The sequence below is a fragment of the Rattus norvegicus genome, chromosome 12 (genome assembly GCF_036323735.1).
Source record: "Rattus norvegicus strain BN/NHsdMcwi chromosome 12, GRCr8, whole genome shotgun sequence".
NCBI classification, from domain to species: domain Eukaryota; kingdom Metazoa; phylum Chordata; class Mammalia; order Rodentia; family Muridae; genus Rattus; species Rattus norvegicus.
In genome coordinates this window covers 10364679-10382189 of record NC_086030.1, presented here as the reverse complement: position 1 = coordinate 10382189, position 17511 = coordinate 10364679, and the positions used below count along the sequence as shown (strand labels likewise).

The following is a 17511-nucleotide window of genomic DNA, read 5'->3' as shown; positions in this document are numbered from 1 at the left end:
TCCTGCTGTGCATGACCTGTGTCCCACTATGGCCCCTCCTCCCCCATTCCCCGAGTCAAGCGCTCACCGTTTTACCTTAACTACTCCCTGCGTCCCATCGTGTGTCCCTTGCGACCCTACCCAGCCTTACACAACCCTCATGCAGCCATTAACACATCCTGTGCCCCAGGCGCGCCCACCCCCCCCTTCCCGTATCCCTTGCGTCATCCCCACCCTGTACCCTCAGCTCCTGCAATTTCCCAGAGACCTCCTATATCTTGGTACCACACCCTAGGAACCTACAAACTTGACCTGCCTTCTTCCTAATGCAGTTGGGCAAGCGGGGGAAGCTCGGAGTTTTGGGGCCTCAGGGAAGATTCTCTGGGAAAAACAGCGATCTGGTTTCAGACAGTCCGGTTGCCATTCCTTTTCTTTCCGTTTTCTGGAGGCTGTTTTCTTCCCCCGTTCCCCTAAGATGATGTGAGAAAAAGTTAAAAAGTCAGTGCGAATGACTTTTTATGATATTTGTTCAAGTTTGAAAGCGTGGGTAAAAGAAAATATGACTCTTTGCAGCTTGTCATAATACTTTTCCCTAACCCTGACTTGCTTGTGTTTCCTGCTTCTGAAAAGGCAGAATTTCGGAGCTTTAGAAATGGCAGAATGGTGCAGTTTAGGGAAAGACTTAGTTCACGAGAGCCTTGACAGCTCGTTTGTATTTGGATTTATGCTTTCCGAATAAGGACGTTTTGTTTTGCTTCTGTCTACCCCTGGCATTCCTTCCGGTGCTCACTAAGTGTGAGAAAATTGAGCGAGATTAGCTTGTAATTAATTGCTCACTCACATGATTAATTTGGCAACACTGTAATTTAAAATGGTAGGGCACCTTGGACCCAGAAGGTAGCAATTGATCATGAGGAATTTGGCCAGAGATCATGGGTTGAAGAAAGCACTGTGGAGCCCTGGAGAAAGGCAGGCAAAATGGCTGGCAAACTGGGTGACTGAGGTTGCTTCCTTTGCCTTATTGCCCGTAGGCTTTGGAACCAACCAGCTGGGGGGGGTGGTGGTGGTGGTGGTGGTGGTGGTGGTGGTGGTGGTGGTGGTGGCTGAAATTGGCCTTCTGTTTATAGAATTGCATTTGATAATAATATTTGTATATCACCAATGCAGCATATAGGCCTAAAGACACATTAGTATTTTCGTATCTACTTTTTAATACCCTTAAAGGGATATTTGATTTGATGATAACCCATGGAAGGACATTCAGAATGAACTAAAATGCCAACGTTTTTAGAGATATCTCTGAGCCTCAGGAAGCCGGTAGAAGAGCACAATAAAGGAGACAAAATCCCTTAAAAGGTCTCCTTAAAGGGGAGATGGCTCAGGGGTTAAGAGCACCGGCTGCTCCTGCAGAGGACCTGGGTTCAGTTCCCAGCACCCACGTGGTGGCTCACAACCATCTGAACTCCAGTTCCAGGGGTTCTGATGTCCCCTTCTGACCTCTGTAGGTACCAGGCACGTGTGTGGTGCATATACACAACATGCAGGCAAATTATCCATACATGTATACTAAAAATAAAATGATCTTAAAAAAAAAAATCCAAGCCCTTGGAGACACTTAGAGTCTTGGGCACTGGCTTCCCTGAGTTAGTACAAGAACGAGCCCGTTCTTTCTTTTGGACCTGGTGTTTATTGTTCTGTACTTTGACATGGGGAGAGGGGCATTGACACGTGGCCTCCACTTAGAATCCGTTTGAAAGTGACACGACTTACGAATCATTGAATTATCCTGAGAGCTTAGAAGAAGCTTTCATCCACCCCTGTAAGAGTGATCTGACTGGGTAGTTCCCTCCCCAACTACCACGTTCATTTTATCTTATTTTATTTTAGGAAAGTCAATATAGAAGTTTTATTTTAAACCCGTGTGCATGCAGACAGGAAGTCACGGCAGCTTCAGTTCTAGGGTCTGGAATGAGTCCCAGAGGGAGATTTACAGCCCCTGAGTTGCCATTCATGAGCTCTGTGGCCTTTAGTGGCTTTGAGCCTTCATTGTTTTATATAAAACTTGAGGCAGGGACTTGATAGACGCCTGGGAATTCTGCTGTCTCATACAGTTTTAACATAATGAATCTGCCAGAGAAGGGACCACTGTCTACCTTGTAGCTTTTGGGCCTTTGTCTAGCCAGGCTTGATTGGATTATATGGGGTTTAAAAGGATGGGTGGAGTCCAAGGTGATTCCCTCTCCAAAGGACTGACTGTGTGCCCTTCTCAGGGACGTAGCAACTTGGAAGAAAGCCATGCATGCCCAAGGTCTCTGGTGGACAAGGAATACCTGTTTCCTTTGCCTTCCTTTGGCTGCCTACATATATGCTTAAAAAGGGGGGATGAGTGGAGGGATAACGCTGATGATGTCATGATGAGATATTTCTCAATGGCTCTTGCCAATTGGGGTGGCCAATGGGATATCTACAAGGATTATGGGGGCTCTCGTTTAAAGTGTCTGGTGCAGCCAGGATGTAGACCTTTGGGGCTTGTTTTATCCTTCTCGCCGAGTTGTGTGGGTCTGGTGGCTGGAACTCTGAAGGCCACATCGTGGCCATAAGATCACCAAGAAAGCAGGTAGAGAGAAGAAAACAGCCTGGGTACCAGATGGATGGGGAGTGCCATAGCAGCCCTGTCTGTTGCCTTCCAGCCTTGTATTGCAGGAGATTACATGCAGCCAAAACCAATCTTAATTGATACCTCCGTGGGAAAGATGACCTGAACCAACGGTAGAATAATAGCTATTAGCCTCTCTCTTCCACGTCCCTGTCTCTCTTCTCTGAGTGAGCCAACATTGTATTTCTTAGCACCTGCCAAATCCGGATGATTTCTTTTTCTTCTGAGCCAAGTCTTGCCTGGATTCTTTTCATTGCCGCGGGTTAGAAATTTTAGAACAGAAGAGTCAAACCCAGTTCTGCATTTTGTGCATGGGCTTTTTGTTTGTTTGTTTGTTTGTTTTTTGATTTTGCAATGTCTCCTTTCGTTTCTTTTTTTCGGAGCTGGGGACCAAACCCAGGGTCTTGCGCTTGCTAGGCAAGCGCTCTACCACTGAGCTAAATCCCCAACCCCGAAATCTTTTCTTTTTTAAAGCAAATCTTTTTTTAAAATTTATTTATGTATCTTATATATGTACACTGTAGCTGTCTTCAGACACACCAGAAGAGGGCACCAGATCTCATTACAGATGGTTGTGAGCTACCATGTGGTTGCTGGGATTTGAACTCAGGACCTCTGGAAGAGCAGTTGGTGCTCTTAACCGCTGAACCATCTCTCCAGACCATAAAATCATTTTTGACGCTACTTTATAACTGACTTCGATGTTATTACGACTCATAATACTTACTTATGTAAATATCTAATGGTCTTAGGCAACCCCCAAGGGGGTCAGACCCACATTTTGAGAACTGCTGCCATAAAGTATCTTACAAGGCACAGGAGAACTCTGGCCCAATAATTAACGATTTAGTTATCTAGTGTGGTGGTTTGCATATACTTGGCTCAGGGAGTGGCACTATTAGGAGGTGTAGCCTTGTTGGGTGGGTGTGGCCTTGTTGGGTGGGTGTGGCCTTGTTGGGTGGGTGTGGCTTCATTGGAATGGCTGGGACCCTGTTGGAGTAGGTGTGTCACTGTGGGCGTGGGCTTTAAGACCCTCATCCTAGCTTCCTGGAAGTCAGTCTTCCACTAGCAGCCTTCAGATGAAGATGTAGAATCCTCAGCTCCTCCTGCGCCATGCCTGCCTGGATGCTGCTATGTTCCTGCCTTGATGATAATGGACTGAACTGAACCTCTGATCCTGTAAGCCAGCCCCAATTAAATGTTGTCCTTATAAGAGTTGCCTTGGTCATGGTGTCTCGTCACTGCAGTAAAACGCTAACACGCCTGGGCTCCGAATATTATAGTGTTGAGGTTTGGGAAACTTTTAGGTCAATGAAGGCTTCCTGTAGGGAATGGTAGTACTGTAAGCTCAGTCCTGAATGGAGGGAGAAACAGGATCATCGGAAGGGGAAGCAGCATGCAGTGGGAGAAAGTGGGCCTGGAGGGTTCAGTCAGAGAAAGGACAGCAGCCACTGGCAAGATCTTCAGGGCCAGGTGAGGAGGGCCCTGCACTGGGTCATGGACCCGTGGGCGGCCTTGCTGAAGAGCTGTGCATAGCTTGCCTTCCACCTTATAAGGCTTGTTTTGGCCGTCCCTACGGGACAGGGATTAGAGGGGTCATGTAGGTGTGGGGCACACTGAGCAGGGGACAGCTCTGTACACTCTTCCATGACCCGTAGATAGATGTTGAAGATGCCATAATGGAGCACATTCCTTTGCGTGGTAATGAGAGATACTTTTAGACTCCATGATTGACTGGGGCAGGATTGGGCTGAAGAGAGGACTGGGGTGAGAATGAGTCATCTGTTTCATTTCCTGTTTTATTTTTTTTTTTTTAACCTGGGGATCAAACCCCAGGGTCTTGGGACTGGTGAGATGGTTCAGTGGTTAGGGGCATTTGCTGCTCTTCCATTGGACCAGAATAGGGTTCCCAGCAGCCACATAAGGCAGTTCACAACTGCCTGTAACTCCAGCCGCATGGCATCTGATGTGCTCTACACACACACACACACACACACACACACACACACACACACAATCTTAACAAAAAGATGCTGGGCCCTTGTGCAGGCTAGGCATATACTCCGCGCTGAGTTATACCTATGCTCTCATTTCCCTCAGAAGTAGGCACTCAGAGGAGGGTCAGGATTAAAAGAAAAGAATTTTTTATTGTGGTTAAATATGTGAAATAGGAAATTTACTAAGTATAAACTGAGGTATACGGTTATACCTAGTAACTATAACTAATATACAGGTATATTGAGTAAGTTGAGGGATTAAATGATTTGACTCTTAATCTTGAGGGGGTGGAGAGGTGAGGGCGCTCTGGTCAAGTCGAGTTTGGGGTACGTGTAAATTGTTCAGGCTCTGCATCAGGTGGACAGTTAGGAATCAGAAGCACATGCTCACTGAGGAAAATTTAGAGGTTATTTTTAAAAAATGTTTTATTCATTTACCTTTATTTTATGCATTGGTGTTTTGCCTTCATGTATGTCTATGCAACAGTGTCAGATCTCGGAGTTCCGGACAGTTGTGAGCTGGTACATGGGTTCTGGGATTTGAACCCTGGTCCCCTGGAAGAGCAGTCAGTGCCCTTAACCACTGAGCCATCTCTCCAGCCCCAGGGAGGCATTCTCAGTACTTTTTTTTTTTTTTTTTTACTTTTTTTTAAGGAAGAAAGGCTTGACAAAATAATTCTTTTTTTTTCTTTTTTCTTTTTTTTTGGAGCTGGGGACCGAACCCAGGGCCTTGCGCTTGCTAGGCAAGCGCTCTACCACTGAGCTAAATCCCCAACCCCAAAATAATTCATTTTTAAAAAAGATTTATTTATTTATTCTATATAAATGCACTGTAGCTGTCTTCAGACACACCAGAAGAGGGCATCGGATCCCATCACAGATGGTTGTGAGCCACCATGTGGTTGCTGGGAATTGAACTCAGGACCTCTGGAACAGCAGTCAGTGCTCTTAACTTCTGAGCCGTCTCTCCAGCCTAAAATAATTCATTTTTGCTTTACTCAAAATGTGTGCACAGTGACAACATGATGACATTTGGGGAAGAAAGCAGTCTCTGTAAATATGAAACTGTAGGTTTAGTATAAGTCTCATTAGCGAAGATTTGCACCTGTCAGATACGACAGCGCCGTCTTCTCCGAGAAGCGGGACTTATCTTCAGGTCCAGTGGAATAAGATAGCAAAAAGGTGATCTACTGCTGTTTGCTTTACTGTGTGCTGTGAGGAGCTCAAGGCCTCTTCTACGTCAGTCTGAATTTATCTTCTGCAGATCCTTGAGGGTGGTTATGCACGGGTTTGTATATCAGTTGTGAAGGGAAGGATTCGAAAAAGGACAATGTCATTTTGGAACTAGCTCCACAGAGTTCCCCAAGTTCTGGGTGGCCCCTCTGATGTGTGTACATGACAGTCATCTCCTACACTTGTTAAAATGTAGATTCCGGGTGACTTAGACTATGCCGCACTGCAGTGTGCACGTGGCCAGGTAGAAGAAAAGACATTTTATTTAGCTCACAGCTCTTGAAGCTGGACATTGATGGTAGATGGTATGCTGTAGCAGGAACACAGGCAGACATGGAAAGACAAAGTGTGTGCGGTCACCTGCTACGATAAAACTGTGATCTAGGGTTGGGGATTTAGCTCAGCAGTAGAGTGCTTGCCTAGCAAGTGCAAGGCCCTGGGTTTGGTCCTTAGCTCCGGAAAAAACAACAACAACAACAAAAAAACAACAACTTTGATCTAGTCCCTGGAGGCCTGGGATGCCCCTGAGGGAGAGAGTAATCATACTTTCTTAGCTGAGTGCCCATGACCTGATTATCTCTCACTAGGCCCCATCTGTCTCTAGCACTTCGGTATGGGCCGACTGTACAAACCAGCAGTTTGATGTCAACTTGATACAAGCTAGAGAGTTATTTAGGAAGAGTGAACCTCACTCGAGAGAGTACCTCTGGCCCATGGGCAAGCCTGTGGGTTTTTTTTGTTTTTTGGTTTTTTGGTTTTTTGGTTTTTTTTTTTTGGTTGATGGTGGATGTGGAAGGGCCCAGATCATTGTGGGTGGGGCCACCCCAGCAAATGATCCTAGGTGCTATAAAAAAGCAGGCTGAACAAGCCATGAGGAACAAGCCAACGAGCAGCATTCTTTCATGGCCTCTGCATCAGCTCCTGTCTCCAAGTTCCTGCTTTGAGTTCCGGTCTTGGCTTCCCTGGATGGTAGACCACAGCCTGGAGTCTGAAATAATCCCTTGTCTCCCCAACTTGCTTTTGATCTCGCTGTTTAATCAAAGCAACAGAGGGCTGGAGAGACGGCTCAGCGGTTAAGAGCACTGACTGACTGCTCTTCCAGAGGTCCTGAGTTCAATTCCCAGGACCACAGGGTGTCTCACAACCATCTGGGATCCGATGCCCTCTTCTGGTGTGTCTGACAGCTACAGTGTATTCGTATAAATAAAATAAATAAATCTTACAAAAAAAATCAAAGCAACAGAAACCTAGTTAGGACAACAACTAAACCTTTGGGGTCAACCTTTTCCAAACTTCCCTACCATGGTTCTAGCTCTGTCTCAGATGAGGTTTGAGGATGTGTATTTTAAATAAGGTGCTCAGGTTACCTTGTATGCACAGCCAAGTATGGGACCTCTTTCTGGCCTACCTTAGGCTTGGGTACCAAACTGTGACCATTACTGGGTAATTCTCATGAACACTCATAAAATGTAAAGATGTCTCGGAACTGCCTCGCCTTTAAGATGAGCTTTGTAATTGTTTCGTTTGCTTTAAGACAGCCTTGTCCTGGAACTTGATCTGTATGTAGCCCAGGCTGGCCTTGACCGCAGAGGTCTGCTTGTCTCTGAAATTAAGGGTGTGTGCCACCACTGCCTGGCCTGAGCTGTGTGTAGTTATTATAGAATAGAATCCCGGATCCCATCACTTAGGCGGGATTCTCTACTCAGGAAAGAACTTAGACCAAGAAGTCTTTCACTGTCTCCAGCACGGTGCCTTAGTTTGCTTTCTATTGCCACGATAAAACACCAAAAGCAACTTGTGGAGGAGAAGGTTGGCTTACAGCAGGTTACTCTAGGCAGGAAGCTGGCTCCAGGAGCCGATGCTGAGGCCATGAGGGGTGCTGTGTACAGACTTGGTGTCTGTGCCTTGCTCAGCCTGCTTTCCTATCCAATCCGGGACCTCCCTGCCCAGGGATGGCTCCGCCTACAGTGGGCGGGGCCCCCATCAATCACTGACCAAGTCAACACCCTGCTAGCTGATGTGATGAAGGCACCTTCCCAAGGAGGCTCCCTCTTCACAGGTGACTCCAGCTTTTGAGGAGGCGACAACAACCTAACCAGGGTATATAATTTGACAGATTTTCATGTCCTTCTGAAGGGACTCCATGATTTAAAGAAACAAAACCAAAACTAACCCAAACGAGAGCAGTGGGTTATTCTTGAGAATCCTTTTAGAAGCCCACACAAGGAAGTCTGTAGGCTGAGCGCACGTCTCAGATGTATTCAGCGTGGATTGAGTGGTGCTGATGGGGATATGCAAATTCGACTTTTTTCGTGCAATGGATCCGCTGCCCACCAGTGAGTGGTCCATTGTGTTTTTAAAAAAGGAAAATGTGACAGTTAGCATTCAGCAGTATGATTGCAATTTAGAGGAATTGTACAAAGAGCCAATTTCCTCCGTTTGGATATTTGCTTTGTGTTTTACTTCAGTGTGTTTCGGAAAGAGCTGTGAGCACGGACTTTCTGACTTCGTTTCTGATCCCAGAACATCCTCAGGAAGGCAGGTCTTGAGTCGCAACTCCAAACTGTTTGAGTTGACACATTCTCTCTCACCGTCCCCCATCTTGAGTGATTTCTTTAATCAAGATGTAAATCAGAGGAGCAAATTCTCTTTTCTTTGAACATGTATGTGGTTATTCCCATTTCGGTCCCATGAGCCGTTCCTGTAAATATATTTATCCTCCAGCCCACAGGGTCTCTGGGCCGGGCTGTCTTCTGCCTTGTATTATGCTATTTCTTATAGTCAAGCACTGCTAGGGCTCAGGTCTCCTCTCTGGTGACTCCTTTCTCTTGTCAACTTGAAACACATGAGTCCTTTAATAAAGAATTTAAAGAAGTTTAAAAAAAAATTCTGGAGAGGTGGCTCGGTGGTTAAGAGCACTTACTGCTCTTCCAGAGGATCTGAGTTCAAATCCCAGCACCCACGTCCAGATGTCCACAATCGCCTGTAACATCAGCTCAAGGGCTTCTGATGCCTTCTGCCCTCTTTGGGGACTCCTTGGGCAATGCATGCATGTGGTGTGTGCGCATGAGTATTGTGGTGTGTGTATGTGTGTGTGTGTGTGGTGCATTTGAGTATTGTGGTGTGTGAGGCCAAGGCTTCTGTTTCTTCAGTCTGACAGTCTATGGTACTGGCTTGCAAACCGCCCTCCCACCCCCAAACTCCAATCAGGACCAGATATATTCTTGCACAAATAGCTTCCTAGCTGGCATATGTGTGCCCATTTTTGTCCCCTAATAAGTCGTTTTGTACACTGGCTTGAGAAGTCTATCTAGGGAGAGCCCCATATTACATTCCTGCCCCCCTTCTTTAATTTAATTATTTATTATATATAAGTAACTGTCACTATCTTCAGACATACCAGAAGAGGGCATCAGATCCCATTACAGATGGTTGTGAGCCACCATGTGGTTGCTGGGATTTGAACTCAGGATCCCTGGAAGAGCAGTTACCCGCTGAACCGTCTCTCCAGCCCCATATTCCCGCCCTTACAGTCCTCAAAATGCTTTCATTCCCAAGGGGAAAATTGAGTTCTTCTTTTCTTTTCCTTTCTTTTCTTTTCTTTTCTTTTCTTTTCTTTTCTTTCTTTCTTTTTTTTTTTCAGAGCTGGGACTGAACCCAGGGCCTTGCGCTTGCTAGGCAAGTGTTCTACCACTGAGCTAAATCCCCAACTCCGAAAACTGAGTTCTTAAGGAACCCCTTCATTATATCCATCTACCCCATAACTCCTGCCCTCCATGTATCCTCACCATAACTCTCAGCCACCAACCCACAGGTGTCCCTGCTCTACCAACCCTCTACCAGGTGGGCCCACCCCACCCATCCCCTCAGAGGTCTCTGCCTTAGCCACTCCCCTAAACCAAATGTCCCCATCCCAACAAGTTCCCTCCCTAGCTCACACTGTAAGTTCCTAACCTGGTTGTTCCCTGGTATAAGTGACTCCATCCCAGTGACCAGGTATCCCCAACATGGCTGCTTCCCCTACCGGTCACCCCCTCTCACAGTTGTCTCATCCCCATCCCTCAGGAGTCCCTGCCCAGCCTCTCTCCTGCGCATCATAGCATCCCTTGGATGTCCAGTGCAGGGTGTGGAAAGTCTGTTGGCAGCTTCCTTAGTGTCTTACTGCAAGCCCCTGGGAATGGAATCCAGTGGTGCAGAGATCCAACTGCACGCTTCTTGCATGCTGACATACCGGCTCCTCTGGGGACCTGGGGCTTCCATCTTCTGCATGAGTCGTCACGGGCAGACAGAGTTACTCTTGTCTGCGGAACAGATGAAAGTCTAAGTGACTGATGTTGGCCAGGATTGCTGCCGGCAGCCGCAGCACTTCGCATACACCCCAAGGCCTTTCCCAAACGTCGCACTTGAAGAGCGGGTTGATCCTCAGTCACTCGTGGGCCGGAACTGTGTTGGCTCCATATGGACCCATAGGCCCTCATCCTTTGGTTTGGCAGAACTGGTTGGAGCTGCTTCTCAGTGTGTCAGCAGCTGCTGTGGGTGATGTGGGTGTCCAGGGAATGAGGAAGAGGAAGGGAAGAGGAAGAGGAAGAGGAAGAGGAAGAGATAGGTTCTGCTCCTCTGGCCTTCTGGGCTCAGACTGCTGAGCTGTGGGTATTGTATTCTCTCTCCTCAGCTGGAGTGGGTTACCTTTAAAGCATTAATTGGACAAACTGGCCTTGAGTTGTGGTCCTGGGTTAGAAGGCCCCCTCTTGAGACCTGCAGTGAAATTCAGAAGACTGGGGAGGAGCGGGAGGCCAGCCCCTGGAGGCCAGAGCTGCTAGGGGAAGGGAAATATTTGGTAAGTAGGTCATAGGAAAGAAAGAAAGAAAGCCCCAAGGCTTCCTTCCCACAGGACCGAAGAAGAAGAAGGAGGAGGAGGAGGAGGGGGGAAGGAGGAGGAGGGAGAAGAAGAAGAAGAAGAAGAAGAAGAAGAAGAAGAAGAAGAAGAAGAAGAAGAAGAAGAAGAAGAAGAAGAAGAAGAAGAAGAAGCAGCAGCAGCAGCAGCAGCAACAAACAAAACAAACAAATGAACAAAAAACCTAGCGTATTGGTGACAGTATCAGGTATCAGATTGTATGCCTTCCTCTTGGCGTTTGTGTAAAGCTCCTGACCACTGGACAGACAAATGGACAGTCTGAATTGTCCTGGTTAGCAGCAGACCCTCCGGTGTTGCCCCAGCTTTTTTGTGTTGTTTTGAAGACAGGGTCCATGTAGTCCAGGCAGACTTCGAACTCATCACCTTTCTGCCTCTGTCCCTTGAGTGCTGGAATTACAGCCTCACCTTGTTTACCCGAGCCTTTCTCTCTGTGCCACTCTGGGCCCTAAAGGCGTAGGTGCCATCTCCTTAGTCCCTGGGTCCTCCCGAGGTGGGGTGCTAGTGCAGAGAATGCGGGTTTTCAATTTTGTTCGGTTTCTCTGATGGATGTTTCTGGAAGACTCTGGGGATAAGAGTGTGTTCCCTGGCTGGAGGCAGGGTCTTTTGTTCACTCTCAAGTACCGGAGAAAACAGGGGTGAGCCAGCGCTCACATACTTCACTTAACTCCTTCAGTTTCTCCTAAGCCCACACAAGGGCTTCACCCAGCGATAAAACTGCGTCCCGAGTCACCTGTAAAAATCTCCATTTATCTTTCCGTTCTAGGTGTGCTCACACATCCGCTGGCTTGAATTATTTAAGGTTATCGTGAAAAGGGCCTGATTCCTATCGCCTGCCCTGACTTGCACTTTAAATGTAGTCTCAGTTCACCAGGATTCCTGTTGAAAATAGAAAATGCCTTTTAAGCAGCAGTTGGGCATGGAAGAGCATGGTTTACCTCGGAATATTTCTCCCACTGCACGTTAAGGTACTCAGGCCAGATTTTCCCCTGCCAAACCTAGAAATCACTGTGAAATGAAACTGGAAACGTAGACCCCCAGGTGGTCATTCCTGGGTGACCCTTTGGCTGGGAGGGTCTGAACTGGAGAGGGAAAAGCCCTCTTCCCCCTTCCTCCTTCCCTCCCTTCCTCCCTCCTTCTCTTCCTCCCTCCTTGATTCCCTCCCTTCCTCCCTCCCTCCCTCCCTCCCTCCCAAGTTGACAGCCCTTAATATTAAAATCGAAATGAAGTCAACTGTGAACGTGGAAAATAAGGGCCATATCCTGTAGACGCGAAGCCTTGCCGGCAACTTGGGGAACCCCGTGTGAACACAGCACATTCCACAATGCCATGCCAACCCCATCCTCCTGAGCTGAATTATTCAGTCTCTGTTTATATTTATATGTTACATATTCTGCTCGCTCCTCTGATTAGCATACCCCGAATCTGCAGTGCGTCAAAATACTGAAATTAAAAAGAAAAGACAAGAAAAAAAAAAACCCGCAAACAAAAACAAGTGCAGTGATCTGTCTCCTCCCACACGGGGAGAACGAAAGCCTTGATTCTATTAATATCGAGACCTAATTTACCGCAAAACTTAGACATTTAGGACTATCACGTTTTGGCTCTTGAGAAATCGGCTTTGCTTTGGTAATACAAAGTTAACATTTGTTAGAACTGCTGAAGGAAATGTTTTTTTTTTTTTTTTTTTTTTTTTATTTAACCGTATTTATCCCTTTTCTTCCATATATCTCTCATCATCGTTTAACAAGAAACCAGGGTTTTGGGGAGGAGGAATTTTGGAAATGACTCGCCATTTTATGATTTGATGTCCTGCGTGCCCATTTTACAATAAAAGCAATATTTATCTTTTATTATAAGAATACATCTGGGGCCTTCATGGTTTTGTTTGTTCCGTTTAGATTATAGAACTCTCACTGCAGGAGAGGGATGGAGAGCGATGGGCACACTCATAGCATTGCTTTAAGCATTGTGTTTTAAAGTTCTTTTAAAAAAAATCCTGGATCTGTGTATTTTGGGATGGGGAGAGAAGCCAGCGAATATGGGGCCTTGATCTCATCAGGGGAAATCTGGGAGAATCCTTTGCTTTATTGGCAATCTATCCCGTGCTGTGTGGTTCTTCTATCAAGAGTGACATTGAGAAATATTAGCTGCTTCTTTTCGGAGGGGCTCTGCATTGGTGCCTCCAGAACCATAGGGAAAACAAGCCTTCCTCAGTGCACTCTCCTCTCAAGCTGCTGACACAGCCCCACCAGTCAGTCATAGCCCCCCGGGTTTGCAAACAAGTCAGGTGAAAGAAAACTCCAGTTATTAGGCGATGCCACCGGACCTGCTAAACTGAGAAAGTTACTTCATTTGATGAAAGGGGAAATTATAACTCAGAGACCTTTGGTTATCTAGATTTTAAATAAGAACTGATTGGGGTGGACGGGAGGTTTTTCTTTTCTTTCCATTTTTCTTCTAGTACTGGGGATTGGGCCTAGTTGTCTATGTTAGGCGATCCCTCTGCCACTGAGCTATGTCCTCACCAAGATGGCTCACAGTGCTTACCACGCAGCTGAAAACCCAGGAGGCAGAAATTCACCAGAGAAAACGGGCTCATTCAAATCCCGTTCTAAAGAAGCCAGAGGCAACTCTCAACCTCAGATATCTCTAAGTGTTCTGGGGCCAGAAGGGTTTTGAGGGATTAAAAGGGGGGATTGCGACTAGACAATAGGCAAGAGAGCCCACATGCTGGCCGGGGTCTTGTGTCTTCTCTCCCCTGGCTAGTAGAACTTCACCGTGGACTGTTTTCTGCAGTTGAGCAGCCAGAACTTGAGGAATGGCTTCCCCTCCTTCCACAAAAGGATTAGGGGAGGGAAGGTAAAAGGAGAAGAGGCACCTCTTCATATATGTATGCATGTATGTATGTATGCATGTATGTGTGTATTCATGTGCATGCAGTTCCCACGGAGGCCAGAAGAGGGAGTTGGATCCCCATGGAGCTCAAGTTACAGATGGTTGTGAGCTGCCAAGTGGGTGTTGGGAACAGAACCTTGCAAGAGCAGCAAGTGTTCTTAACTGCTGAGCCACCTCTCCATTTTGTTTTACCCCCTACTCTGTCTGTCTCTGTCTGTCTCTGTGTGTGTGTGCGCGCGCGCGCGCGCGCGCGTGTATGTGTCTGTTTCTGTCTCTGTCTCTCTGTCTGTCTCTCTCTCTCTCTGTGTGTCTGTCTCTGTCTGTCTCTCTGTCTCCCTGTGTGTATGTGTGTGTGTGTGTGTGTGTGTGTGTGTAGCCCTGGCTGGCCTAGAACTCACTGTATATTCACATTGATCTCAAACTCACAAAGATCTGTTCTTCCTGAGTGCTAAGCTTCAAGGTGTAAGCCACCATTCTCCCAGCAAGGGGCAGTTTTAAATAAACCGCCCCCCCCCATGACAGTTTTATAGTCTGAGTTTCAGCACGTGTATTTGTCAGAGGCCCGTGGTGCCCAGCAAGTGAGTTAACATGTGACCGCACATGCTGTTGGTTGGCTCTTCACTGGTATCAGTGATTAAACCCATGTTTAGTCCTTGTTCATGTGAAGCTCATGTCCACTGCGCTGTCATGCCAGCATCAACATCTACTGAATAAATTTTAATCATGTGTATGGGTGTGTCCGTGTGTGGGTTTGTGCATATGTGAGGGCAGGCGCAAGTGGGGACCAGAAGAGGGTGTCAGATCCCTCAAAACTGGAGGTACAGCGGTTGTGAGCCACCCACGTGGTGCTGAGAATCGTGTCCTCCTCAGGAAGAGTGCCTGCTCTTAGCTGCCGAGTCGCACCTCTGGCCTCCTTGAATGTTTAGTGTTTGCAAGTTTCTTGGGAGCAGAGGAAATAGAACAGCCCTAAAGTCTCAAGTACCCAGAAACAAGATTTAAATGATGTTTGGGTTAAATCTCTGCTTTATTCTTAGAACTTGGTTAATGATTTGGGACTTGACATATGTGTGTGTGTGCACGTGCATGTGTGTGCGTGTATACATGTGTTTTTGTATGTGTGTGCATGTTTATGTGTGTGTATGTTTATCTGTGTGTGTGTATGTGTGTGCGTGTGCGTGCGTGTGTGTGCGTGTGTGTGTGCGCACGCGCGCGCGTGTGTGTGTGTGTCTGGTGGCTTGACTGAAATGTCCCCTATAGTCTCGGGCATCTGAGTACTTGGTCCCTGTTGATGATGCTGTTGGAGAGGCTCAGGAGGTGTGGCCTTGTTGGAGGAAGTGCATTGTCACTAGAGGTGGGCTTTAAGAGTCTCTAAAGCTCTCACCTTTTGAGTTCGCTCTCTGCCTGTGCTGCGGTTGAAGACCGGAGTCCTCAGCTCTCTTGCTCCAGCCACACTGTGTACCGTTCTCCACCACGGTGGACGTAAGCTTCCAATACACCCTCTGTTAGTTGCTTTGGCCATGGTGTTTTCTCAGAGCCATGGAAAAGTCACCAGTACCACGTGCCCTTATGTGAGCATGCGCAGAGCCATGCATGCGTTTAAAGGGAAGGAACATAGATTATATCTTGATGAAAATAATTCGGGAGTGGGCATTGAGCTCTCTTCTAGTGGATTAGATAGGTGATGTGGCCTTTCGGTGAAGAGAGAAGAATGACAACAATGAAGACATTCATTCATTCATTCATTCATTCATTCATTCATTCAATATTTGAGCTCCTCCTGTGTGCTATTTGTATCTTGGTTAGTCAATAAAATTACCCTCCTGCCAGCGTGGAGCTTGTAATAAGAGCCTATCAGTAATGGTCCCCAGATACGTCTTTTGAGTCGGTGCTGAGTTCTCTAATGAACAGTAGAGGTGAGCTGGGGAGGACTGAGGCAGGCGCGGAGGCCGGTGTACTGTCAAGGAAGTCCCAGAGTCACAGGCGCCACTGCCTGCTCTCATCTGAACGCCAAGGTCCCTTTGGCTCCTGTTTCAGTTTCAGCCCTGCCTTTAGAAGTGCCATTCTGGAGATGGAAACGATGAAACCGTGTTCGTCATTTACGTTTTAGCGTGACCACGTCTTAGATTCCTTCTCATGGGCCAGTGTTAATGGGTAACGTGAAGCAAGGGATGTCTGCGGGGGCGTTTAGCGGGAGGGATTAGACGGAAGGGTCCGATGGTGGGGTTGTCTCGCGCTTGCCTGGCGGCATTCCCCAATGACCCTCATGCCTGCCTCGTGCCAGCACGGTGCCCACCTCCTCTGGGAATGCTGCCTGCAGGACCTGACCTCCCGGCGATGCTCCCCTTTCATCCTTAGGAGAACTCATTACACAGCTTCCTGACTTTTCGGCTTAGCGTTTCACTTCATATTTCCAGTGCTGTCTTATGTTGTTGTTGTTATTATTTTTAATGCTCAGCCTAAGTGCGCCTCTAAGGAGGTCTTTGGCTATTTATGACTCAAATCGAAAACATTCAATCACTCTGAATGGAGGGTGATTTTAATTCCCTCAGTCTCCTGCCCTGGAATTTAGTGGATTCTGCATATCCTCCGAGCATGCTTGTAAACAGCATCTGCAATTCTAACCCCACAGCCCCAAACAAGAAGTGCACCCCAATGTTAGTTCTGTTGCCTGTCAGGCTTTGGCAGGGACAATGGAAGGGAGCGCCTTGCGCCACCAGCTCCTCCTTCCTCAGGAGTTTTGGTATGTGAATCAAAAACTTGAAGAAATGTTCTTCCTACAGTTTTTGATTGTTTTTAAAGATTTTAATTGCTCTACTGAAGTTTTCTTTGTGTGTGTGTGTGTGTGTGTGTGTGTGTGTGTGTGTGTTCTGCTTTGTAGCTGGAGCTCATTGACTTTACAGTGATGAATTATTTTGGGTCTAAAATTAAGAAAACCTCTAATACGTGTTTGTAGCAATGCAGCTGTTTAAAAATGAGCAAAACATATCTCGTTAAAATATTCCGTTCCGGGGCTGGGGATTTAGCTCAGTGGTAGAGTGCTTACCTAGGAAGCGCAAGGCCCTGGGTTCGGTCCCCAGCTCCGGAAAAAAAAAGAACCCCAAAAAAAAAAATATTCTGTTCAGGGGTTGGGGATTTAGCTCAGTGGTAGAGCGCTTGCCTAGCAAGCACAAGGCCCTGGGTTTGATCCTCAGCTCTGGAAAAAAAACAAAACAAAACAACAACAACAAAAAATATTCCGTTCCCCCCCTTATCATAAGCAGAATTGTCAAATGTGAGAATGAATCCAGATTGCTAATTCTAATGTAAATATGCTTTTCTCTTTTCTCTCCTAGCTTTTGCTTTGGTGTCTGAAGAGATAAAAGAAAAGGTCACGCCTTCTCAGGTACTAAATGTAATGATCTAGTCTAATCGTTCCCCAACGGCATTCCTTTAGATTGAATGGGAAATGTAAATCTTTTATCCTTAACAGTTAATGTTTTTCTTTTACTATTATATAAGCTGAGATATTGTTCGGTATCTCCCTGTGTGTGTGTGTATACTTGTGTCATTGCTGTGAATGTAGAGGTCAGAGGTCAACTTTGGAGTTGTTTCTTAGGCTAAACCCATCTCTCTCTCTCTCTCTCTCTCTCTCTCTCTCTCTCTCTCTCTCTCTCTGTGTGTGTGTGTGTGTGTGTGTGTGTATGTGTGGTGTATCTATGTAGTGTACATGTGGGAGCATGTATGTGGTAGTTTGAATATGCTTGGCCCATGGGAAGTAGCACTCTTAGGAGATGTGGCCTTGGAGTAGGTATGTCACTGTGGGCATGGGCTTTAAGACCCTCATCCTTGCTGTCTAG

At 46.7% G+C, this 17511-nt stretch overlaps 1 protein-coding gene and 1 non-coding gene across 2 annotated transcripts in view; both read left to right on the top strand.

Annotated features, from left to right (window-relative positions):
• Nucleotides 1-17511, top strand: part of B3glct (beta 3-glucosyltransferase) — a 91281-nt gene that overhangs the window by 1001 nt on the left and 72769 nt on the right. The window contains exon 2 of the mRNA NM_001398955.1: nucleotides 17008-17057. Within this exon, the coding sequence (NP_001385884.1) occupies nucleotides 17008-17057 (50 nt within the window). The remainder of the gene's footprint in view (nucleotides 1-17007; nucleotides 17058-17511) is intronic.
• On the top strand, nucleotides 2202-2344 carry LOC120096107 (small nucleolar RNA SNORA67). The gene has a single exon (XR_005492136.1). It is a non-coding gene; the product is annotated as a small nucleolar RNA SNORA67 (small nucleolar RNA).